Raw genomic sequence first — 18610 nt, forward strand, 5'->3', positions numbered from 1 at the left:
CTCTCCATGTCACCTGATAGGACTGTCCCTCCAGATAGTACTGAAACCATCAGAAACCACCAGATCTAGCTATGGCAGTACAGCTAAAAGGAACAGGCCAGAAGGAAACACAGGCATGAGGGAACCCTGGAACATCAGCACTCTGCCGCTCTCAGTCAACAAACTTGTGTGACAAAAGAGGGGTGAAGTGACAGCATCATAAAATCCCAGTTTACAATAACACACAATGCCCATGGACCCTTACTTTACATAATGAGAAGTAGTTAATAAAATGCCTGACTGTACAGATATGTTTTCAGCCTAGCCTTAAATATTGAAACTGTCTGAGTCTCAAACATTTACTGGAAGGTTTTTAAATAGTTTAGGAGCTTTATAGGAAAAGCCTCTGCCCCCTGTGGTAGATTTTCTTATTCTTGATACTAGTAAAGAGCCTGCACCTTTTGAGCTAAGCAGACATGGTGGATTGTAATGCACTAAGAGTTCTCTAAGGTACTGTGGTTTGTAGGTTATTAAAAGTATTTTATAATCAATATGAAATTTTTACTGTGAGCCAATGTAAAGCAGCTAAGATAGGAGTGATGTCACCAAATTTTCTAGTTCTACTAAGAACTCTGGCTGCTGCATTTTGAGCTAGCTGGAGCTTGTTTAGGCACTTAATGCCTTACTATCTGGCTGTATCATTACAGTAGTCTAATCCTGAAGTAATAAATGCATAGATTAGCTTTTCTGCATCATGTGAGGAGAGCGTGTTCCTAATCTTTGAACTCGTCCTAAGTTGGATAAAGGCATTTCTAGAAATATCATTTACCTGAGCTTATAATGAGAGACTAGGATCAATAGTAAATCCGAGATCTTTAACTGTTAGAGAAGATGTGATTGAGAGACCATTGTGGTTTATTGAGTAATTGGAGAGTAAAGACCTAGCTGTCTCTGGGCCTAATAGAAGTACCTCTGTTTTGTCAGGAATAAGTGAGAGAAAGTACCTCAACATCCAGTGTCTGACATCCTTTATGCATTCGTCAATAATGCTAAGATGATGTATGTCCTCTGGTTTGGCTGAGACATATAGCTGCGTATTATCAGCATAGCAGTGGAACCTAGCACAGTGTTTAAGTATAATGTCACATAGAGATAGCATAGGAAAAAAGCAAAGGCCCTAGAACAGATCCTTGTGGGACACCATAGCTAACCTTGTTGTATGCTGAGATGTCTCCATTTATGTTAACAAACTGGTAGCGACCAGCTAGATAAGATTTCACTAACCCCAAAAGCGTGTTTGAGTCTGTCTAGCAAAATGTTGTGATCTATAGTCTCAGATCAACCAGTATAAGCGAAGAGACATAAGCCTGGTCAGTAGCCTGTCTTTTCTCTCTCTGTCAAGAAGTGCCATTCCAAACCATTTGACTTGGGGGGGAAAAAAACTAACAAGCAAAAAAAATTGGTCTGCAGTTTGTCTGTAGTACTCAGATGACAAATTCTGCCCATCACATGCTCCCTGGTGTGGAAAGACAGGCCACCCCAAGTCCCCAAGTGCTTTTTTTAAAAACACTTTTCCCCCCTGTGCCATTTTGGGGTCCTCTGCACTTCTGGTGAAATGCAGAGTGTCACCCCACCAACCGGCAGACTGCTCAGCGGAGCGGCTCGACCGCCTTAACCTCACTCTGTCCGCTCAACAAACCGTCTGTCCTTTTGTCCCAGACGGCTGTCCAGTGGCCTTATGTGACCGGACAGCTTCAGAAGAGGGGCAGAGCTGCCAGACACCGCCCTGCTTTGTTATTGATTGCGTCGCCGAGCAGGAGGGCCAAACTGTTGCTTACTGCCTGCTGGGCCGGAATGGGGTTTTCATTGCTGCTGCCTGCTGTGGTTGGTTGGTTGTTTGAGATCAGTGAACCTGGTTAGTTCTGTTAAGGTCAAATGACAAGGGTCTGCACTGTTTTAGAGATTGCATATCAAAGGGTATTTTTTTAAAAAGGCTCATGTTTTGCTCTTTAGTTTTTTCGGGCTGGGTATTGTTTTCCTTTAAATTTATTGATTGACTATTGCCACCTTCAATTAAATGTAAAAAAAAAAATAAAAATTAATACCTCATGCACGTTGTGTATGTATTGTAATACAGAATAATATATTATAATATAATGTATTGCTTTCAGTTAGATGCGCTTGCGTGCTTCTTTGTTTTACATGCGTTGTCTGTCCTCAGTTTTGACAGGTTCGAGGTTCTGTCAGTCTTCGCCTCCACCGTATTGGTCCAACTGGGAGCCCTGTTCATTCTGAAGGAAAGGTGAGCCGCTCACACTTCCACCCTGCTTCCTTTCTGCCCCAGACACCCAGGCCGGAGAGCCTGAAGGTTTCAGAGCTGTGGCAATGTTGCTCTGGTCTTGGGTCAAGGCACGTAGTGGGGTGTTCCTGCCGGTCACTGCCCAGGATGACAAGGCCCTCTTGGAGCAGTAATGCGAGCAAGGGAGCCTCCAACTATTTGTAACTCCAGCCTCTAAGTGTATGTAATTGAAGCTACATTACAAAGATCAGGTTTCACTTTCAGAAAGTTGCAGAGTCATGGTAGTGATTATCAAGGTTTCAAGATTATCAAGGGAATTGTCAAGGTTCTAAATATAAATAATATTGCTCTATTTTGCTTGTACATAAATGAGGTGAGAGATTTATGTTTGTGAGCATTAGCGCACCCATTTTAACTGCTCCATAATTTGACCGGGAAGGTAGTCTTACTGTGGCTTCATCCTACTTCCTGGCTTTCAAAAACCATTCTGGAGTTAAATTTGCTCTCCTGTGCCACCAAGAACATTGCTTTGCCTTGTGGTCATTAATCCTTTGTTATTTTCATTGTTGTCTTCTCTCTTTTGCAGCGTGGAACGCTTCATGGAGCAGCCGGAGGTGCACACGTAAGCTTGCTTAAAACTGTTGAGCACGCACGCACAGAGCACCAGCGCCAGGCAGTGTGTGAAACAATGAGCTTGGGCTCAAAGCCATCCACAGTGCTCAGTACCCCTGCTCCTCAAATAAGATTTTCAGCTAATCATGCCACATTCCTCCAAATCCAAAACACAGGTTATAATGCTCATGTCTCCCAAACAAGAGATACTTGTCAACATCTGGCCTGGACCAATTGTGTTAAGACCCCTGATAATCATACCATACATTTAGAAAATACTAAATGTTGGATTGCACTTACAATGATCTGTTTGATGTAATTATCTTCCAATTCTTCTTTACTTCTTTTTTAATGAAATGTTATGGGTATGTTTCCCCTAGGGGCCGCCTTTTAGTTGGGACCTTTGTGGCTCTGTTTTTTAACCTGTTGACTCTGCTTTCGGTCAAGAACAAGCCCTTTGTCTACGTCTCGGAAGGTAGGCTTGGAAGATCCACTTATTTCTCCCTAGAAAAACATGAGTCTTTACAAGACAATTATTTCAACAAAGAAATAACTACATAATCTACATGATGACTACAAATCACTGTTTATTTAGATCCTTTTGTCAGATGTTTATATGGTATAGTGAAGTACAACTATTAGCATTTTTTTTTAATTTTTAATTTTTTTTTAACTTTTTTAAAAAAGTTTTTAAAACTGTTTATTGACGAATGCATCCAGTTTAACCAAAGACCTTAATATTTATAGTGTTGACCCTTATTTAAGACTTCTGCAATTCACCTTGGCATGCTGGATATCAGTTTATGGGTAAAATCTTGACTGACAGCAACCCATTCTTGCCTAATTAGTGCTTGGAGTTGATTACAGTTTCTGTGTTTTTGTTTGTCCACCCTCTTTTTGAGGCTTGACCGCAGGTTCTCAATGGGATTGAGATCTGGGGAGTTTCCTGGCCATGGAACCAAAATGTCAATGTTTTGTACACCGAGCCACTTGGTTATCACTTTTTCCTTGTGACATGGTGCACCGTCATGCTGGAAAAAAGCATTGTTCGTCACCAAATTGCTCCTGGATCGTTGGGAGAAATTGCTCTTGGAGGATGTTTTGATACCATTCCTTATTCATGGAAGTGTTCTTAGGCTAAATTTTGTGTCAGTCTCAAAACTTTTGGCCGTGTGTGTGTGTGTAATTATTCATTCCCCTCTCATCCAGCAGAGGGCACTCCATGTTCCAAACCAGAGCTCTTTGAGTAGGACTTTTGATCAGATCTAAGATCCCTGTCTAGCATCAAAATGAATGTGGTTGAATGATGAGGAAGAGCTGACTTCCGATGAGCAATTCTACTATGCTCTTGTACCATCACTTTCCTTCTTTTCACATTAGAAGATCAGAAATCTGGCAACTGGCCTGGTGATTTTGCAGTTCAGGAGTATTATGAACCCAAATCATCAATCATATAGTGAAATTACAGTGACCAATCGTTTTGCGGCATCACTGCCGCAAGTAATGTTTGTGATTCACCCATTTGTAGCATCTCTATTTTGTCTTACATGTGTGCGTGTGCTGTTAGTAAACATTGCGTATTGCTCTTGCATCTTCAGCCACAGTGTAGAGGTTGGGGTGAAGGACTGCTGAGGAGGTCATATAGTTTACAGTACGTATGTGCACTCTAAAAAGCTCTGTGACCAAACTATACGCAATCTTTAGAGTCTCCATCTGCACAAGCTGCTCTCTGATCATTTAGCACGTAGGCAGTTAAACTGTAAATGACAAATGTGCTCAGGATGTACCACATTCCTGTTGTCCTGTAGGTTGCCTGAGGAGTTTTCCGTAGTTAAATCCCCTACCGTGGCAGCCTCAAAGCTGTCATTCTTACACCACATTCCATGGGGCTCTACCGGACAGCTCTTCTCTTTTCAGGGTGGAGTACAATCACTTCTTCACGAGAAGCTTACTTCGCTTCCACTGCATCAAACAAACAGCTGCTGGTTGCCAGATACAGTCCCTACTTTGAACCAGTTTAAGGATGCTGAATATGGATAATAGATTTTTTTAGGATGACAAAGGTGTTACTGCCATTTGCATAGAAACAGTCAAAGCAATCTGAATTTGTATTTATTCAGTATAAACTGGATTTACCTAATGTGAATTTTGTGATTTGATTTTGCATTTCAAAAATTAGGTTTAAAAATTAACATAAAACTCCACAAATTATACTGTAGACTCAAATCCAGACTAAATTTGAAGGCCCATTTTATGTCTGTTTTGTTTCCGTACATTTCCAACATTCTGCCTTTCTTGGATATGCTAATGCTACCCCAGCAGAGCTATAATCTGGGCAGCATCTGGTTCACATGAGGTAACTCCAAATCCTATGAGTGTAGAGTTTTGTTGGCTTGTTTACACTACATCAGTACAGTGTGGAGGGAAAGGCACTTTGTGGCAAGTATATCATGTATGTTCTTTTATGGAAGTGTGTGTGCGTGTACGTGTGTGCGCTATCCCACCCTTGGGGCGGGTGCCTCAATCTCAAACCTAGTCTGATCACATGGCAAAATGGGTACAGTTACCTCATTTAATCATTGTGACATTGTGAGGGGGGCTGCATTCTCAACGTAATCTGTGTCTCCCAACAGCCGCCAGCACCAGTTGGCTCCAGGAGCACGTTGCAGACCTGAGTCGAAGGTAAGATCTTCTTTCATCCAGTCATCCTCCTGTATCGATCTTGACCTATCATGCACGAATGGACCGTCCCTCAGGAACATTAACATTTGGCAGTAACAAACCAGGCAAACCGTCATCAGAACACTGTAGCATGAGATATGCAAATAAGATCGGCTGAAAATAGAAAGGGGGGCAAAAAGTGCAGTAGTGAGAATGCAATAAGTTTGCAAGGAATTGATGAATATGAGGCTTAGATGAGCAGGTCTTAAGTCACTTGGCCGTATGGAACCATGGATAGGGCTACAGTCAAAGGGTTTGTTTACCGTGGACATCCGTGACCACCGAGCTGTTTGACCCGTCGGGCGTGAGGTCAGGTCCCTTTTGTCCTCGCCTATATATCAGCTGGCTGGTCTTGCCTGGACACGATGCTGTTCCCATCTCTCCACCAGCGATAAGGCGGAATCGTTTATGCCGTCAGTCCAATAGGCTACAGGGCTACAGAGCTTTTCATCTGTTCGAAACGTGCGGCCAATAGCCTCTCCTTCTCCCCCACACAATTTTTCTTTTTAGTCTTTAGGTGGACATTGTGATGGATGTAAGTCGACAGCACTGGTGGAAAAGTGAGATAAAGCTTCCTCGCTTTAGTTGAGCTCCATGACTAGCTTTGATGCTCTTTTTGATGCCTTTTGTCTGATGCCTTTTAGATGCTCTTGTGGAGCCTATTTCTGCTATGCATTCACATTTCAAACTGCAGTTACAATCTAAATCAGATGGACTGTCTGTGAAGCAGTATGATGTAATGCTCGATGCAGTATCCCCTGCAAAGAAAGTGCCACTTTCCAAAACAAGTTGAGTTTCTTGCTGCACCATTTGAGGTCTTCTCTGTCCCCATGTTCTCAGAAGTTATGCAGGAATGCCTCTGCGATTTTTAACCCATAATACAATGGGTGATATGATTTCTTGGCCACTATTATGGACAGAATGTACCCTCATCTCAGCCCGTGTTTGGAAGAAACTACAGTAATTATGCCTGTCTCTCAGTAATTATGCCTCACTCTTTGTATATGGGGGCCAGCATTATATGAACCTGGCATTGCTTAGGGTGGTTCATCTGAGGTTTGTGGTTAGGGCTAGGCTGCATAAAGTCAAGTATTTGCTTATTTTTTCATAATCCCCAAATGTTTTGGCCCAGTGCAGCCAGGATTAAAAAATGCAGTGCTCCCTTAAAACAAGCAAGGGTTCAGTCAACATGCACGCGAGGATTTTCCATTAACAGTGAATAGCTAATTAATGCTACACCTACACCTGAATTAAATCTTAACCTCAGTAACCAAAAGTAAATAATTTTGCTCTTTTTAGTTTTTCAAATAAAAATACCAATTTTTGGACCCAAGCATTTGTACCACACAGAGATATAAACACGTGTGCATGCACCTGCATGCGCAGCCTTTGATGACAGGAAAGTATCACTATGCTGTTCCTACTCAATTTATATAAGCGCATCAAAACGATTATTTTCAGATTATTGATATTAAACATTCATAGCCATGTCTCTCCCTAAAATGTTTTCGTATTAGTGAGGTGAAATGAGTACTTTTGTATGTATTTGGTTCATTAAAAGCTTCTATTCTATGGGCTTCCTACATTTTAGTGATATTTATTTATTTTCTTTACTTAAAATTTCATTTTACAAATCACAGTGCTGTGATTTAGTTACAGGAGTCCAAGGCTGCCGTTGAATAGTAGCTTGGCCAGTCTGCACAATATTCCAGTGTATTTACTCTTAGCTGGAACAAGTATATACTTTATTTCAAACACACCAATGTTTGTCCCCACCTTGCTGTCATGTATTGATCAGGCCTCTTTCTCCACTTTTCTCTTTGTCTCCGTTTCTCTCTCTCACACCCCCTGTCTCTCTGCATCTGCGTATGCTGACTGGTGGGTGTGTGGGTGCGTGTGTGGGTGGGGTGTGTAGGTGTGTATGCGGGTGTGTGCGTGCATATGCAGGCTGACTGGTCTGTGTGTTGGTATCCAGGCTGACTGGCGTATGTGTGTGTCGGTATGCAGGCTAACTGGCAGGTGTGTGTGTGTCGGTATGCAGGCTGACTGGCGGCTGTGTGCGCGTATGCAGGCTGACGCATGCGTGCATGTTCGTATGCAGGCTTTCTTGTGTGTGTGCGTGCGTGCAGGCTGTCTTGGGTGTGTGGGGGTGGGTGGGTGTGTGGGTGTGCAGTCTGTCTAAAACTCCCCTCCCGCCCTTTTTTTTTTTTTGCTTTCAGTTTCTCCTTCCCCTGACCAAAATCAGATTTCTTTCTGCTTTATAAAGCATCAGTGTTGCGGACCTTTAACCACTGTTGGACTGTCTTCTAATTGTAGGCAGACTTGAGCAGTTAGTCCAAATATTCTGTTCAGAAAGCAAAAAGAGACACTGAGTTCCCTACACACAAAATAACAGCCTGTGTTCCCATGAATTGTGTGTGGACCAACCAGAAAGGTGATCGATTTGACCTCCTGTCCTCACAGAAATTATTACTTATAACCTAATCTTGAAGAAGGATGACATGTAAGGGAATGCTACCTTCCACTCTGTCAGAATCCTCTATACAGAGAACACACATACAGCTTCTGGCTAATTTGCCTGTGTTTTCATACTGAATACTTTATTTATTTATTTATTTATTTATTTATACTGCTTCTATGTGATCATCTCTGTGTGTGTGTCTGTGTGTGTGTTGCAGTCTGTGTGGGATCATCCCAGCACTGAGCAGTTTTCTCTTGCCCCGAATGAACCCTTTCGTCCTGATCAATCTGGCTGGAGCCTTTGCTCTTGGAATCACCTACATGCTTATTGAGATCAAGTAAGTGCCTCAGACTTTTTCATGTCTTTTTTTGGTATGACAATTTCAAGTGACTGGTTAATCCCTCTATTTGGGGTAAATGCTGCTACATAAATTGACAAGCAATTACTGTGAACCAGCAAATAAATAGGATCATGTCTGAATAAATCAAAGGGAAAAAGTGAGACAGAGGACCATCTCATATCCACTAACTGCCAAGAGTATCATTAAATGCAGTGGAGTGGAATTGGAGCATCTTCAGGAGTATTCCAGGGGATACAGCATACCATAAACGTGGTTTAGCTCTGTGTCCAAATCAGATCGGCATAATGACTGATGTAGCTGGAATGCTTGCTGCAATTTTTTTCTTTTCTTTTCTTTCTTTTTTTTTGTTCAAGTATTTGACAGTCAAGCGCTTGGCTCTTTTTTTCAACTGAGGAATGCATCATTGTCATCCTCAACTAGTCCCACTGGCTATTTTTGGAAGGAATATTCCAACATTTTGGATTATCCACCTCGCCTTTGTATCATATATTTGGTTAGACAGTAATTGTAATGTGTTTTCCCCTAATTAGAAAAGCAAACAAAACTGTTGACTTGAAATACGTAATGGAAGTCTAAGGGCAGTTTTTGGTCTCTCTCTCAAGAAGTGCCCTTAGGCATGTCGTAGTTGTTGTATATGATAAATGATCTTTCGCAGCACATTTTAATAGATAGAGCTTTGGTTGAAAGAACACTGTAGTGTTCCTTTAGTGGAGTATGCAGATCATCACATGGGGTTCTGTGTGTTCCCGCAGCAACTACAATGCAGTGGACACTGCTTCCGCCATGGCCATCGCCCTTATGACCTTCGGCACCATGTACCCCATGAGTGTGTACAGTGGAAAGGTCCTGCTACAGGTATACACCCACGATACACTTACTGTAAAGCCTTATGGACACAACATTTTAGTTCAAAATGAAGTGTCAGTACAAGACCAGTTGTGGGACCTTTTGCCGTTTTGTGTACCCTTCAGACCACACCTTCCCATGTCATCGGCCAGCTTGACAAACTGCTCAGAGAGGTGAGCTTCAAGTGCTTACAAGAAGGGAAAAGGAAACTTAAACTTCATGAATGCTAAATGTAGCACTGACTCTTATATGCTTGTCTAAAAGTTCAATTCTAAAATGCTTTGCCCCGATGACTTAAAGTATTTGCATAATGGATATTTTATTACCTTTTTTCTAGGTGTCCACATTGGACGGAGTTTTGGAAGTCCGGAATGAACATTTCTGGACTATAGGCTTTGGCGCTCTGGTGAGTTATTGTCATTTGTTTATGCTCTTTAGGACCCCTTAAATATATTTAGCCACTGGTTCTATAATAGCATATACACTTTATTGCTTGGATTTTCCTGTGGTGTACTAATAAACTGCTGCATCCAAGCATCAAATAAATCAGAATCACAGAGTTTGACCCACTATCTGAGATGTGTAGCATGTCCTGGAGTGCTCTGGATGTGATTGATCACTTGCTGGTCAGAGGCTCTGAGGTGCAAGTTTAATCTGCCCTGCACTCTAAATACTCCAAACAACATATAAGGAAACAAAATCACAGACTTGCTGTATGATCTCATACCTCTTTAGCCAGTTACCTGCCTTTTAGAATGTGACTGAAGTAGAAAATCAGCACATTTACAAAAATGTGGCAATCGGATCTTTTGAAAACTTGGTGTTTTTGAAACAGAGGAGCAGGAAGTGTTGACAGCAGAGAACTGAGGGTTGCAGACCCTCCATAAGAGATCTCATTAACCTTGTGTTTTGTATTCAGGCCGGTTCGGTCCATGTCCGCATTCGCAGGGATGCCAATGAGCAGATGGTATTGGCCCACGTGACCAACCGCCTCCACACCCTTGTCTCCACGCTGACCGTTCAGATCTTCAAGGACGACTGGTCCCGCCCCTTGCTGGTGAGCAGCGTCTTGCCGGCCGGCACGCACAGCCTCTCGGATTACATCGGCCCGTCTGGTTTTCTGGGTCCGCCCTTATCCAAGCATCCTGATGAGCCCGAGCCCCTCACCTCCACGCCGTCCAAGCCCAGCAGCCCTCCGCCCGAGTTCTCCTTCAACACTCCTGGCAGGAACATCCAGCCTGTGGTGCTCTCCAGCACCCAGCAACACAGGCCCTACAGCCTGGGCCTAGCATACGGCTCCTCGCCATACGCAGGCATGCTTGGCCAGGGCTTTGCACAGCCGGCCAGCGGCCTGGGGCTAGGTGTAGGATTAGGGATGGGGGCAAGGATGCCCTCTGTCCAAGGCTACAGGACCTCATTCAGTGCAGCTCCACAGAGATATGGCAGCAATCCTCTACCTTCACAGATGAATCAATATAGGCCCTGATTCGAGTATCAGAGCAATTAATTACCTTGTGGTCCATAATGCTGCGTTGACCCTCAGAGGATGTTGACTATTATGACTATAATGGATATATAAATATATATATATATATTTATTTAATAGGACCAAGGCTATGAGTGGATGGACTCTGGATTTTCTATTTCTGTTCTCTCTCTCTCTTTTTTTATACTGTTAAGCAGACTACAGACATATTGGAACTATATGAAATTTGCTGTTTTCCACTGTCTTTATTATAAGAGCACTGTTAAAGTGGCCCAAGATTTTTGTATAGTAACTTTTGAATTCCTCAGAAAGTTAATCTGGTTAATTTTGTGCTCACAAAATGTTGTATGATTTGAGCAAGGGTCATGTATTTCACAGGGTATGATTTATTGTCTGCTCTGAATGTTTGGAAAAGGCCATGTCAAAAAAACAAAAAAAAAACAAGCATTGAATTGAAAACAGTGAATACATTCAAATTCTCATGTATTAAAATGTTGGGTAACCTAACTAGAGACTGGTGTGAGAGGATATTATTATTAGTAATAGTGAACTCTGCAACTACACAAGCATGAAAAATAGTAGACTACTTCCATTACAGTGTTTAAAGTAAGACCAAACCTAAAATTAATCTGTTGTTGTGTGGTGTTTATTTTTGCATTGTTCAAGGCCATTATTTTCAACGGTATGTTGCTTCTGATGCTATGAGCTGATGCAGAACTCAAGTGAATGTCAATGTTATTTATAGGTTTACTAGTATATATTATACAGTATTGCATTTGACCAAACAAGGGCAAGAATTGAAGACAGTGTTTAATGTAATTCAAAAGAACACTTAGTCAATTTACAAGGTTTTTCCCTGCAGTTAATCTTGAGCAAAACATTATATTATTCAATACTGAGCAGTTCCATTATTGCTTGATTCATTTTTAGAATATGAGCACTAATGTTTTGCCATGTGTCTAAATTCATGGTGGTGATGTAGCCAAAGTATATAAACTAGTATTGAGACATCTTTTTTTTTTTTTTTTTTTTTTTTTTGGCAAATGATTTGTTTTTGGGCTTTGTTTATTCCTTGTCTTTCTAGCTTCCAGCAAGAATTGGTACAAAATTGAACTGTCATCAGTTATATTGGCACAGCAAAGGGTAAGTGGTGTAAAGAAGATAACCTTGTCGAAAAATACCTTGACAATTGATGTGTAGTTTCTGCACAATGACAGTGCTCTTCTTGTTCGGTCACCCCAACATTACGCTAATGCTTTATATGGACATTTGGCAGACGCAAATGAGGGTTACACAGCTGTTTCATTTTAGTGTAGATTTTCTCACTGTATTTAAGAGTAGTTTTTTTCATTAACTGGGACCTTAACATGGACACATCAACACTGAGTGTTGATGGACGTCATGTCACAACACCCCCCGTAAGTGTGCTATTGATGCACCATACCAGCTTCTTTCCTCTGTTCATCAAAGCATGTTGGCGCATGATTTGGCATGCTGTTCCTCTCCCAGCGTCTTTTGAGTTGACTGGTTGCAGAGAACAGTTTACTTGCCAGTCTTCTGGGACCCTGCGGCAGATTCCTCGTGGGGAAGGGAAAGGGTTGTTACTGATGATGGTGGTGTCATTTTGATACTTCAAGTGGTTTGGATTGGCAAGCTTTGGTTTGATTAAAATAAATCCTGTTTCGGTTGCTCTGTTAGTGTGGTTCATTAGAGCAAGTGAGTGCACATATTACCAGCTTTTCGTAAGGTTTCTGGTGGCATAGAGCATCGTTTCAAAGTTTAGTTAACATTGTTGTAGCTATTGTCACAAAGTATAACTCCCAAATTCTGTCTGATGTGGATATCACTATAGCCAATGAGTTTTGTTTGCATCTTTTTTAGTCAATTGTAAGTATATCAGTGTGAACACCAAGTGAACCAGGACTAAAATGCAACTGTATCTTTTTCTGATTTGGTCCCAAGGTAACTGGGCTAAAAAATGTAAGTGCATTCTCAGTAACTGAGCTCAAAACTGAGTTGCCCATACTCAACCATACCACTTGGAGAAATGCTGTATAGTCCCTGCTTTGCCATGTCGGCATCATAAAGTGCTGTGTGGATATGATGGCCGTCATTAACAATGAATTAAACTTTCTTGAAAAGAAACGGTGTCTATAGAGAAGTACTGCAAACCAAGGTGCTCAAGAATGTGATCGTACAACTGACTTAGATCCCTTAAAGCCATACTTTAAAAAGATGATCTCAGGTGGTTGGTTATTGACTGAACCCAAGAAGCTCCCAGTAACAACCTTTTGATGTACGCTCATATTACTCATGTTCAACTTACCTGTTTCAATAAGATACTTAACCCCTCCCCACCCCAATCATCTACAAAGAAGAAGGAAATTTTTTCCTCAATCTTATGCCATTGCAATTTACAAAAGCACCTAAGCCTACCTTATTCTTGTACTAAGCAAAGGGTGCTCACAGTGGGCATCTCTGAACTCAGTCCTGTGACCAACTCAGCTATTGAATCACATGAGCTCAGAGAAGACTACAAAGCACACCAAGAACTATGCCTGAGGTGATCGACTGCAATGAGCCAGCAAATGTTCCAAACCAGACGTCGACCGTCTAGCCTTTTGAACGTCACCTAGTTCTTTCCTCTCATTTTGATGCATATTAGAAGAGTAGTAATGGACAATGCAATCCAAAAGTATTTGAGCAGATACATTAGGTTTGGGGGGGTGGGGTGATATTTTTGCTCTGCTTCCTATGACATTGGATCTGAAATGAAACAATGACTAAAGTTTTAGTGCAGACTGTCAGATAATTTCAGGATAAGTGCATCCATATGGGTCAAAGCATCTGTGAGCTCTCCCATGCTTTGTAGAAGAAAAACCTTACTGATTAATAGAATGCTTGAACCATTTTGTGTACTCCAAGTTATGACTAGGATTTGTTTACATCATAAGTGGTATTTTAGGATATAAAGTTTGTCCAGTATGAGGGGCATTTGGAAAAGATGCCTGCACAGGTGTCTGACGAGATTAATTACATTACTGTAGAGAGAAAAAAAACATCAGATGATGATGATTGTTTTGTTTGCTTGCAGAGCCCATGCAATAATGTCCTCTTTGGTGAATATTAAGGGTATTAAAGTATTTGCAAAATCTGAGATTGTAGACCAGCAAGAGGCTCCAGCCTTGTTCTCAGGGTCACATTCCTATAAAGGGTTTTGTTCCATCAACCTGAACAGGCACAGGGCACTAAAAGCCCTCAGCATACTAAAGAATGTGATCCACAGACACATTTGCACACTTTTCCCCTTGTAGTCCTTAGAGAGCCAACATCTCTTATCCTCTCCTGTTAGTAATCCCCTGGCTATGCTTTCATCAGCAGCACATGCCAGCAGGGGCTGAAGTAGTAATGGCAATGGATCTCTGGTTGTTTAGAGGAATCCTTATTACTGTGTATCGGGATACTGTTCTGGCTGTATGTAATTTTATTACTTTATTCTTGTACCTGTAATGGTGTGATTTTTTTATTTTATTTTTTTCCCCTCTTAGAAAATTGCATTAAGGTGTTTAGTCTAAGTTGCACATTTTTTTTTGTGTTTTTTTTAGAGAGAGCAAAAAATGATATATTTAAGATCAGTAACTAATATCAATGATTACACTTTGCGGGTAGGCACGTGTGTGGCTTGGCCTTTAATCTTAAACAGTGGTAAGCACTTACCAAATCCCTTGCCAAGTGGCTACTTCCTTGCTAATACCAGCACAAGAAGAATAGGCTGTGATGCCTAATTTAGCCTTTTTTGTCTCTCTCATTGCATTCTGATCAATTTTGTCACATGCACTGGTTTGAAACGATTGATTGCTGATTTCTACATCTAAGATGTTCTGACTTCCTGTCCATTTACTTTGCCTTGGTTACCCCAGTAGAAGATTACAATGATCTGATGTCCACTTTTTGTTGTATTTTGATGCAAATTGTTCCCGTTGTGTTTATGTGGAGGCAGCTCTCTGCCAATCCCTTCCCATCCCCCTGACAAACCTGCAAATATTATCCAACAAGGATAATCCAAGTTGGCATGCTTTAAATAAGTCTGCATCGTGTGCCAACATGAGAGATTAGCCAAGGCTGTGACAGCACTTGAACAAAGGACCACTTTCTTTTACTTTGTCCCACTAAAATTAATGGTGTGGGTTCACTTGTGCAGGTTGTTGTCCTCGTCGTCGTCGTTCCCACCCAGTGTCTTGGGTGTTTCAGTGAGGACGTTGGCTAGTCCTAATGGGTTTTGACGTGGTGCCTCAGAGGCCAGCTTAGGTCACATCTGTATTATGGCCAAAGGAAGAAAGAACACATTGTACATGGTTTGTATTGTTGAATTCTTTTAACATCTGCTGGTCACATTTTAGTGTGGGATTTGTAGTTTTTTAGGGCGTGACAAATGTATTGTTTCCACTGATTTTTCCACGGACAGCCGACGTTTAGTGCCCAGAGGCCCGCCAGTTTGTGTTTACAAAACAGAGTGCTCTTGCAATGTAGCAGAATTGCTTTCATGTTTTACTTTTCAGTCTAATGCAATGAATGTAGTATTTTGCCCTTTAGGCTATGGACTACCTACCTTAAAGCTAAAAAGACTTCATTTTGTGCATATCATAATCTATCTTCACCTAGATTATTTTTTGTCTTAAACCATATCAAAGTTATTTTTGTGCTTCACCAGAACGCAATGCATACTGGAAACTAGGCTTCCAAGTCCTCTAGTGCTGGCTTTGCTGAGTCATGGGGGAAGCACGTTATCGCACCTCGTCTGTCTGGTGGTGTCCAGCAACACTGTCTTGTGTCCTCTTGCCCTTCCACTCGACTGGCTGACCTTATCTGATGCCTTGCGACAGTGTACCTTCTACACTACTAGGTCATTCACTGGGAAGAGCTTGCGCTCTCTTTCCCACTCTTTTCCCCACCCTCATTTACCATTCTGTGTGTGTGTGTGTGTGTGTGTGTGTGTGTGTGTGTGTGTGTGTATGTATATATACAGTACACCCAGACTCTGTGAGATCCTGCTGTGACACACATTTCGGGCTCACTCTGGTTTGTTTCCCCCCTTCCCAGAAGTCATTACTGCCTGAATGAGCAGGGCTTTGACAGCACAAAGCCATAAAAGAGCATGTAGTGACCTCGGATAGGATATTGACATCTGTTCGTTTTATATGGGGGTTGGAATGGAGAGACTCGCGGTCTGTTTTTCCAATGTATTATAGATCAACATTTATTTCCATTACTTTCCCATTGCCCAAACAGCTGCCTTTATTGCTAGAGTTTTATTGTATTTCTCTTTTGTTTGTCTTTGTTGCTGAAGCACAGATAGGGTCAGCCATAGTAATCCTAACGCCTCAGTTAGTAACTGGACATTACTATTAAATACTTTCATTGGGCCAAAGGTCGTGGTGGGTGACCAGGTGAGCTCACTGGAGGCGTGAGCTGAGCCAAAGCATGCCTTCGCTCCCCTCAGGAAACCCTTCAAATGTGGTCCTGGATATTCTTGTACTGGTGGGAGCTGCATGACAAGCAGGTACCTTTTTTGCTTTCAATTTTAAATGCATCAGAGAAGTTCAATACCTCTGAAATCTTGCTTTAAAAAATAGATGTTTAGTTACTCAACTAAGAGATGGGAAGTAGGGTACGAGGCTTGAGTCAAAAACTTTGCACTTACTGGCTCAATAAGATATTGATTTCAAAGCATCCCTCTGAGAAGACCCTCTGAATTTTTGCAGTGGAAGCAAAAAAACAAAAAACTAGGCAGGTCAGTAGGGGGCACCCTGCTCTTTGGTCAGAGTAGTTCTAAATCCCAGCAAAGAAGTAGTTTGTGTTATGGCATGACCACCCTACTGATTGTTTATGTTGCTACATTCAGTAGACTCTTGTATTTCAGTCATTTTCATTTACCAAAAAATAATGTACATCTTGCATGCTACTATCCCCCCCCCCCCCCCCCCCCAAACTACATTAGAATCGGCTATATCCAAATTTTTCACTGTTTCATTTTCCTCTACTGCATTAGTCGTGTAGGATATTTCTAACTACGATCTTCACTGTATGTTAATGTAAGTATTGTTCACAAGGAAGTAATTTTAAGGAAATAATGTTTACAAAGGTGATGAAGGTTCACTAATTTGACCATTTGCCCCTTGTGTAAACACAGAAGATAACATAGCTGAAACCAGTATTTATGTTTTATGACTATGAAACTGTCATTCAGTTCCTCAGTGTTCAACAGAAACATTTGAAGCATTTTCTTAGCTGATCTCACCTAGATCTCAACTAACAGGCAAATGTGGAATCGGTGTGTTAGCTCGTACAAAGGTATTAAATACTGGAGATGTGTTGGAAGGTTTTTCTCTGGTGAAGGCTGGAGACTTTGGCCTTTTGAAGTTCTTGTCACATGAGGCATACTGCTTCTTATTTGAAGCTTGAGTTAGGCTTTCAGTGTGGCTTTGCTGGATCTAATGCACATTCTCCATTAATTTCTTAATTTGTATCTTTTTTTTTTTTTTTTTTTTTTTTTTTTTTTTTTACCCATGTGGGTGATGCAGGCTATTACTGACTGAATGTTTTGCTGCGATTGTCATTTTATACCTCCTCACCCTCCAACTCCCTTAACTTTACAGCTGGCTGTGCTTGGTTCTGTTAGATCTGCATCTGGTCATGGTAAGAGCGGAGCATTTTTTTTTTATAGCAGCTCACTCATGGTTTTTTCAGTTGCTGCAACAGTATACTAAACCATGGTAAGTTCAATCTGTTTTAAAACGGTTATTTTGCATGCATGAGTGTGGGATGCATTCATTTGCGCATGTTCCAGACATGTGGTAGGAAGTGGATGTACTTCTGTGTGTCTTGCAATCAGTAATTGTGATTGAGGTCACTTGATTGTCATAGCTTACAGATGTCTAAAAAAGTTCCACAGACTTGATTTTTGTTGATTGCAGTAAGATTATGTTTAAGCTACTCCTTTTTGGGAAGTACTTAAAAAATAGCTTCCCTAAAACTACTTGTAAAAAGTACCAAAGCCTGGCAAATATTTCCATGATGTAGCTTGGGAGGCTTAACAATGATGACATAGGTCCTCATTCATTATCTTGCACCATAATGCATCAATTAAATCTGTTCAACAAAAATTGTATTTTCTTTTCATTAGATTTCAATTTATAGATCAATACTAAAAATAATTACATTTTTATGATGAGAAGCAAAATTTGCCCACACACACACACACACCACACAAAAACACACACACACACACACACACACACACACACACACAACGGCTCATGCACTGTCAAAGTAGTGTGCATGCAGAACTACCTGTATTATACTTCATTATAGCCAGTGTCTGTCTAGATACAGGCGCAATCCAAGTTTGTTTGTGTGTGTTTGCTTGTTTCGAGATTTGTTGTGGTGGTGATAGATATCCGAATGTAATAGCCTTTATTCCTCTGTATTCCTCCTTCTGTATGTTTGTGTGAAGCATTTCGAAATAGTATTGTGTGTGAAAAGTGATATACAAATGATATTGCCTTGTCTATTATGGGAAAAAGACTTCCAAACGTCTAGATGCAGACGTGCTGTAACAGCGGGGTCAGCCGGTTTCTTATTCAAATACACAAAACGGTACTTTATTCGAAATAGTAATTAAAGGTTTTGCCTTTGGTGCTTATCGTGCACCATGCGGATTTTATTAAAAATCCCGCTTAGATATAGGTCTGTTGTGATGCACATAGACGTTATCAGATTCTGGAGTTGCACTCGTGTGGAAATGTTAACAGTCATTTCTGTTTGTTTTCAGCGCAGCTTTGTTTA

General features: G+C 41.2%; 1 protein-coding gene across 1 annotated transcript in view; it reads left to right on the plus strand.

The window, feature by feature from the left end:
- The window catches only part of slc30a6 (solute carrier family 30 member 6), a 38143-nt gene extending 25681 nt beyond the window's left edge, over positions 1-12462 (plus strand). The window contains exons 7-15 of the mRNA XM_027024977.2: positions 2201-2281; positions 2865-2900; positions 3271-3365; positions 5524-5572; positions 8290-8409; positions 9186-9288; positions 9405-9452; positions 9617-9685; positions 10199-12462. Coding sequence (XP_026880778.2) covers positions 2201-2281; positions 2865-2900; positions 3271-3365; positions 5524-5572; positions 8290-8409; positions 9186-9288; positions 9405-9452; positions 9617-9685; positions 10199-10765 — 1168 coding nt within the window. The 3' untranslated portion in view covers positions 10766-12462. The remainder of the gene's footprint in view (positions 1-2200; positions 2282-2864; positions 2901-3270; positions 3366-5523; positions 5573-8289; positions 8410-9185; positions 9289-9404; positions 9453-9616; positions 9686-10198) is intronic.
- The last annotated feature ends 6148 nt before the right edge of the window (positions 12463-18610 follow it).

This window comes from Electrophorus electricus, chromosome 9, assembly GCF_013358815.1.
Source record: "Electrophorus electricus isolate fEleEle1 chromosome 9, fEleEle1.pri, whole genome shotgun sequence".
NCBI classification, from domain to species: domain Eukaryota; kingdom Metazoa; phylum Chordata; class Actinopteri; order Gymnotiformes; family Gymnotidae; genus Electrophorus; species Electrophorus electricus.